General features: G+C 43.3%; 1 protein-coding gene across 2 annotated transcripts; it reads right to left on the bottom strand.

Annotated features, from left to right (window-relative positions):
- Nucleotides 1-1,505: 1,505 nt before the first annotated feature.
- OTX2 (orthodenticle homeobox 2) lies at nt 1,506-5,137 on the bottom strand. 2 transcript variants are annotated; one of them, XM_088840291.1, is made up of 3 exons: nt 5,041-5,137; nt 3,949-4,124; nt 1,506-2,126 (listed from the first exon to the last, which is right to left on the bottom strand). In XM_088840291.1, the coding sequence occupies exons 1-3, from the start codon at nt 5,135-5,137 to the stop codon at nt 1,506-1,508; spliced, it is 894 nt and encodes a 297-aa protein (XP_088696417.1). The 2 variants fall into 2 exon arrangements, with proteins under 2 accessions (XP_088696417.1, XP_055292594.1); XM_055436619.2 differs by having other exon boundaries at nt 3,949-4,100.
- Between the last annotated feature and the right edge of the window lie 2,521 nt (nt 5,138-7,658).

Raw genomic sequence — 7,658 nt, 5'->3', positions numbered from 1 at the left:
CATTTCTGCTTGAATTGCTTTCAGATTCTGATTACATTCCCTCTCATGTTTACCTCAGATTTTTTTGGAACTTAAAAAAAATCCCTTAATCAAATAAGAAAATAGAAACAAGGGATTCTTGTCATTCACATTTTCTGAGGTACTACAGTTCGTCACTTCTTGCTTAAAAAATTGATCTATGTTAAGACATACTAGTAAGGTGCCTAAGAAATCATTAGGGTATCTGGCAGGGAGGGAAAAGCAAGGAGGGGTTTTGATTGTTAGGCTCTCTATATTCAATTTCAGAGCAGTATTAATGAAAGTCACAAAAAGTTTACATACCAATCATTCATATTTAGCACCCTCCCCAATTAAAAAAAAAAAGTTTGTTAATTCCCTCTCTGATCCAAGAAAAACATTTTTTGGGAAGGAGTGGCTGAATGTGGGCTTCTCATTCACAAATAGTGGTATAAAATTAAACGGGACCCAATGTTGTGCTAGAACCATTTTAATATAATTATACATATCTGCCAAATCAGGAAGAAAGGTTTATGCATATATAACTTTTCCAGTTAACATCTGCAAGCATAAACAACAATGATCTCAGCTTATAAATTCATCAGGGTCAGAGCAATTGACCAATGTCTCTTTACTGCTAGGTTTACCAACAGTAAATTACATGATGAATTAGTGTCCTTTTGTTTCTCTTCTCTTACTCTCCTTGTCCAGAGACATTTTGTTGTAAAGTATCAGTGCAGCTCACCTCCAGCCAAAGGTAATCTTTTTAGATAAGTACTCAGTTGCTCTGAATTTACTTATAATTATAACCTATTTAATCACAGAAGAACCCCTGCAGAGGTGGAGTTCAAGGTTGCATACAATAACAGGAGATCACAGTTTTGAAGTCTAGCACAGATTAAAAACCACAGATGTACCATTTATATAAGACACACACTGATTGTCTCTTAAACTACATATTGACTCCTTATGAACATTATTTTTTAAATAAAGTAGTGCATCTAGGACAATCAGTCACACAATTCACACAGCCCTGAAAAGTTTTTCAGTGCCAACTACCAGTTGGTCATGAAACGTGAGTGAGCTTGAGACACTGTCCATTCCTAAGATTTAACCAAGGATTGGCTAAAACATTGGAACACCTCTGCTTAAGAAGGCTATGTCCTTCCCTCCTTCCCCTCACAATTTAGTTCTGCTTGTTTATTTTTGGTGGTATTTGGTTGCACATGGCTAGAATGCTTTCAATCACTTTGTGAATCAGGAAAACCAATGATCTAAAACTATAACAGGATCTTAAGTATTAAGTAGATTGGTTTGTCCATTTCAGGTAGCTGGTTGGTAGGCCCATCTAAGGCCTTTCATTTTCCTTCTATGCTTCCCAGGACATTGATCAGAAGATGAGTCTGAACATCATAGCATCTAACTCTTTTAACCAATGCCTGGCTAAAACTGGAATGTCCAGCCCAGTATACTTAAAAATCACCCACAAAAAGAGGTTCTACAGGTCTTCACAAAACCTGGAATTTCCACGAAGATGTCTGATCTTTATAATCCAAGCAGTCAGCATTGAAGTTAAGCTTCCAGGAGGCAGTTTGGTCTTTATAATCCAAGCAATCAGTGGTTGAGTTAAAACCCAAGCTTGAAGCTCCATATCCCTGGGTGGAAAGAGAAGCTGGGGACTGATTGAGATGGCTGGTAACTGCATTGGTACCCATGGGACTGAGTGTGGTTCCTGGTCCAGGAAGCTGGTGATGCATAGGGGTCAAATAAGATCCACAGTCCATGCCCCCAAAGTAGGAAGTTGAGCCAGCATATCCTTGACTATAACCTGAAGCCTGAGTATAGGTCATGGGATAGGACCTCTGCATGCAGGAAGAGGAGGTGGACAGGGGATCTGACAGTGGGGAGATGGAAGCTGGGCTCCAGATAGACACAGGAGCACTGCTGCTGGAAATGGCTGGGACTGAGGTGCTAGAGGGGGGAGTGAATTGGCCACTTGTTCCACTCTCTGAACTCACTTCCCGGGCAGGCGATGTCTTCTTTTTGGCAGGTCTCACTTTGTTTTGACCTCCATTCTGCTGTTGCTGCTGCTGTTGGCGGCACTTAGCTCTTCGATTCTTAAACCATACCTTGAAAGGGAAAGAAACTCCTTTAACATGGTTTCAGTAATTCCTTAAGGAAAAGAGTGGCTCCCAGATTATAAATCTGTCCTAGGTGCACAGATGAGCTAAGCGGACAATCTCTCCTGCCAGTGAAAACTCTCATATATGCTCCTGGAATTATAAGAAAATCAGGGAGACTCTATCTAAAAGCACTTGACCCTGATTTACTCCTAGCTCAAAAGAGTAACATTTAAGATAATCACCCAAATCATATAGCTAAAAACTCTCCCCCTCACTTTCCGGATCTCTTATTTCCCTTCAAATACACACATAAACATAGACCTAGCTGCATTTTGGAACACTCTCACAATGAAATAGAACGTATTTGTGTCTTTTGGATGAGAACACAGGAGAAATGAGATAAAACAATTCTTTTGTTACATGCCAACAAGAACAATCTAAATTCAAACACTTTATGGTCCATCTTCCAGGTAGCAACCACTAATATGAAGGCTGGTTCCATCACTTTACTTTTTGTCTCTCCTAGAAAGATTCATAAAAGAAAGCTCTCAGGAGAAATGATCCTGTTGAGGGAGGTCTGAAAGCCACTATTTGCCAAAACCTTCCTTATGGTAAGTGGAGTGAATTGTATGTACTCTGTTTTGAACTCAAAACCAAACTTCTCTTCTAGTCTCAAGTCTGAGACTGAGGCTTTTCCTTCAGGGTAGTGCCACTCGACACATAGATTGTTTCCTGTGTTGTGTTCATTGGCTTGTCACTGCTGTGTGTAATTTTCAAAATTCTCTTTACCAGCCTTTTTCGTGTTCTGCAATGAAGCAGCTGTGTTTAGTGTGCAAGGGGGAAACTTTATCAGGGGAAAGTTTATCAGGGAAACTATGGGCATTTTCTGGGCAAAAGTTTTTAGTTGTCTTGAGTGAGCTCTCCATATTGGCGTCTTAACTGTGATAATAATGCCATAATGCTGAGCACAAACCACCAGCCATTCAGAGCCATTTATTTTCTTTCAGTGAAAGCTTTAGTTCAAGCCTCACAGGTGCTAAAACTTCTTCTATCCTACTTTGAAAAAGTCCCTTTTTGATCTGCTGTTCATGCTGATGTGTCCTAGCTAAAGAGTAGTCCCAAGTGTGTATGTGGTTTAAGTGTTCAACATTCTTCCCAGAGAAATCTACATAGGACTTGCATTCCAGGAAAGTTGGGAGCTCATTTTCCTCTCCAGCTTAAGGTCAAGTTAAGGGGGAGAAAGGGGAGAAGGTAGTTATCACAGAGATATCATGTTGATATTTTATTTGCAGAATGGCTAAGATCTAGCAAATTCTGTTCAATCCATAAGAAGTCAAAGAAAACACTTATTGTATAATTTCTTCTACCACCAAACTGACAAGTGACCTTGAGCAGGCCATTTACTCTACTTCTTCATTGTAAAAATATTGAAACTATCCAGGAGCTAGGCTTCTTTTACCCCTAAAAGTAGATGAGAATTGGGGTTGGGGGAGGGGTGGATTTCCAATAGAGGAGGGGAAGTTTTAAAATACTATGTGACTCTCCTTGACTCCAAGGGTTCTAGGACTAGGCTTTATAATCACAGCTAAATCACCGGTCTTACCTTGCAGCCTAGGTCGGAAGACCCTTGGTTATAGGATTGGGTGGGGGTGGAGGGACAAAAAGGAGTAGGAGGAGGGGACCTTAAGAGACAAGTTCACAGCCTTCAGATGGAGCCGGTTAGTTTCAATCCTTCCTTTGGTCCTCCACACACAAACAGTGATGGGGGTGGGGTGAGGTGGGCCGGTGTCACGGTCAGGAAAGACGGTTCTGTCTACATCTGCCCTACCTGTACCCTGGACTCAGGCAAGTTGATTTTCAGCGCCACCTCCTCCCTCATGAAGATGTCTGGGTATCGGGTCTTAGCAAACAGTGCTTCCAGCACATCTAGCTGCGCTCGGGTGAACGTCGTCCTCTCCCGCCGCTGTTTCCGAGGGGTGGCTGCGGGACAAGAAGCCCAGGGCCCTTTAGGGTGGGGGAGCAGTTTCTCAGTCATAGGGGTCTCTGTGGGTGTCCGACTCTCCCCACCCCCACACCTCAGCACTCCCGGGATCCTCTGTATCCGCTCAGCCGGGACGCTACCCGTGTTCTCCCCACCCCTTCCCGGTCCTCGGCTCCTCCGGCAGACACGGCCCCTTCTAGGGGAGACCCCACTCCCCCTGACGTCGGAGATCGCTCCAGTCAGAGCGTCCCTTCGAAAGCAAACAAAACAAATGAAATAAAAGACAAAAAACAAGAACCCTCCAAAATCAACCCCGAAACCACAACACAAAAACTCCATTCTCCCAAGTCAAAGGATCCCCGAGGACCGGCAGCTCAAATTGATGGGGTCTTTGTTCCTCCAGGTTTAAAATGGGGGCACATTTCACTTCATACTTCTCCTTCTACCACAGCTTTACCAAACAGATCTGATCGGAAAGGAAAACACTCGCACCCCGGATAAATCACACCTCTAGGGATTAGAGATGAAGGGACTGGAGGTCAGAGGAGATGCCGCAGGTTTGGCGGGGAGAATTTATGAGGACCTCGACTTCACCAAGAGGGCACTTCCGAGGAACTGGACTTCGAGGTATGGGCAGGGACGTCTCGCCCAAATGACAAGGGCAGTAGCCTTCTTTGCCCCAGTCCAATGTGTGTCCCCATTCACTCCAATTAAAAATATAGGAGTTTCTGGAAACGTTGTAGATCCATGTACACCCTTTTCCCCAGCCCCTGCCCTCTCTTCCACCAATAAATGCCCTGTGGCTTTGAGTTGCTGCCTGGAAGAAAAACCCAGCGGGGACCTCTCCTGGAGCTGGGGCTGGGGCGACGCGACCCTCTACCTCGGTGCTCCGGAGGAAGGGGTGTTATAACCCCGCGAAGTGCCGCGGGGCTCACTTACCCGGGTAGCCCACCGAGGGGTGCAGCAAGTCCATGCCCGAAGTGGTCAGACTCAGGCCATTGACTGCATAAGGCGGTTGCTTAAGATAAGACATCATGCTAAGGTTGTTTGGAGGCGCAAAGTCGGCCCAAATCCGGGGGACCCAGCCGGAAGGTCTTGCTTCGCCGGGGTTGGACAGATTCAGAGTCCTCGGTGGGTGGGTTTGGAGTGGTGGAACTAAGGCAAAGTAAACAAACAAACAGAGGTGCTGGTTTACCGCTTCGTAGGATGCAGCTCTTCCACGTTCCACCACTGACTTAAAAAAGAGCCCAAGGTACACAAGGCAGAGGTTTATAAAGGACTTGCAGAGCACCCCACCCCCCCACAAGCTGCCCTGGAACTAGAGGAGATGGAGAGAGACCAGATAAACCTGTCTTCCCCACCCCGCAGCCAAAACTTAAAAAAAAAAAAAAGACCCGAAGAAAGCAATTACAATCTGCCTCCCCCCTCCCCCGACCCCCACCAAAACCCCACGCCTCCAAATGCTCACATTGCATTCCTATCCCTACATTTGCATAGGACTCCTTGGCTGGCACTAGCTAATTGTCTCAAACAAAACTTGATTGGGGCCATTTGCAGAGACAAAGAACTCTTTGGCTAAATAAATAATGCTGATAACAAAGGCCATTGGTGAGAAACAAAGAAACAATTCAAGAAATCTACCTCTCCCCAGACTGTTGCCTTTCCAAGGCAGATTTTAATTATCTTAGCTTTTTACCACTTTCAACTGCTGCGAACCTAAAATGTCAGTGCATTTAACATCTAAAATACCAAATTGCTCAATGGCAAACTTGAGAAAACTGCTCAACCACTATTATTCCACATTTGAAGTCATTTCCAGTAATCATTTTCACCTAATTAGTAGTCTGGGTAATTAGATTTCGAGGTAAGTAACAGATTTATTAGGGTTTTGGAGAACCTTGATTATATGTGTCTAAAGAACTCAAGCTAAACAAACAAGTATTTAACTTTTAATCGACACCCATCAAATATTTAAAGGTAGTGCAAAGAAAGTCTTCAAGTTTGGCACAGGGTTTGCAAGAAACTCTGAAGTAAAGTTAGAATCCCACCAATCAGATAATGACAGGCTCCCACATTTACAAGTAGAAAGGGTGCGCATTTGTAGTGCAAGCCGCTCCCATGTTGATTTTGATGTGTGGAGTCTGCTGATCCCGCAGGAGGCAAATTTTCCGACATTTGGGCTTTCAGCAGCTACAGGAGAGTTTCCTGTTACCTCTAGCTCCTTTTTGCACATTCTAGTTTTGCAGAAAGTACATACACAAACACCAAAGTTGTGAAACTAATAGAATTTCTCCCTAACTTTTAAGTTTCCTAAAATCCTATAAGAGAAAGAGCTCAGAGAGGGCAAAGGAAGAAAAAGAAAAGTTATTTACTTTATTCAGATGAGTTCTTTCTCACTCCCCCAAGCAAGGGGATTAAAAAATGAGTGTTTATAGGCTGGCTGTTTGCAATTTTGACTTCTGTTTTCCCAAAAGGTGGTACTTCTGCATGGATCTCTACTTTTCGACTTTGACATTATGAGAGATTGCTTCAAAATGGCGGATATAAGATTAGGAGAAGTTCCTCTTACTTTTAGAGTTTCTACTGAGTTTTAAGGACTCTGGGTTTTCATATTTACATTGCTTAAGAGATCAAGACACAAAACTCCATAAATGGAACTTGGTTACTGCAACTTCTTCCTGATTTAAGTTCACAGCACAAAACTCATGCTTTTCCATCCTTCAGTTCAGTTCAGTCATTCAGTCGTGTCCGACTCTTAGATCTAACTTAATGTAATTTTATAAATGCCCTTGTAGGAGTTTGTGTTATCTCACCAGTAAAACTCATTTAGCTGCTCCTACAAAAAAAAAAAAAAAAAAAAGGCATTTTATCTTTTCTTCTCAAGATAGTTATTTGGAGGCTGTGAAAATATTATTGCTTTAAAATACAGTCATGTATTGGTTTTAAAAGCCTCTAAGCTGGAGTTCCGGAGAAGCAATGGCAAGCCACTCCAGTACTCTTGCCTAGAAAATACCAGGGACTGGGGAGCCTGGTGGGCTTCTCTCTATGGGGTCACACAGAGTCGGACACGACTGAAGTGACTTAGCAGTAGCAGCAGTAGCAGCAAGCTGGAGTTCTGTCTTGTTTAATGCAATCTTACTATGTTGGAAAGTCCTGAACTACTGTAGATGGAAACAACTAAAATTGTATCGGATCTGCACATGAGGAATATGGAAGAGTTCTCCATGTAGAGCTCTCACCCAATTACAAATGCCTGACACATCATACATGAAAGTAGCACATTCCAGTATAAAAAGCAGTTACAAACAGAAAGCACCAGGACAGAGATCCTTCTCGGAGCTCCTTTGATCTACCATCGAGAAACGACCAAAATTCTTGGCATAAGACTGTTTTCGACTTTACTACGGGATACATCTTTAAAAGAAAAAGGAACAAAACAAAAACTACGACGTGTTCTCGACAGCCAGCCTAGGTACGCGCTCTCCAAAGAAGAGGCCTCGGACCCTTCCATCTAACTTTCAAAGCCCTGCCAGGACGCCTTTCTCCCTTCTTCTCTA

The sequence above is a fragment of the Moschus berezovskii genome, chromosome 9 (genome assembly GCF_049115385.1).
Source record: "Moschus berezovskii isolate FMDL1 chromosome 9, NW_MosBer_1.0, whole genome shotgun sequence".
Taxonomy (NCBI): Eukaryota; Metazoa; Chordata; class Mammalia; order Artiodactyla; family Moschidae; genus Moschus; species Moschus berezovskii.
Note: the sequence above shows the minus strand (reverse complement) of the source record. Positions and strands in the feature narration are given on the sequence as shown.

Coding starts and splice junctions, on each gene's coding strand:
- OTX2 (XM_088840291.1), bottom strand. CDS start 5,137: ATGATGTCTTATCTTAAGCAACCGCCTTATGCAGTCAATGGCCTGAGT. Junction 4,125..5,040: donor CCCCTCGGTGGGCTACCCGG/GTAAGTGAGCCC, acceptor CCCACCCTAAAG/GGCCCTGGGCTTCTTGTCCC. Junction 2,127..3,948: donor TGCCTGAGTCCAGGGTACAG/GTAGGGCAGATG, acceptor TTCCCTTTCAAG/GTATGGTTTAAGAATCGAAG.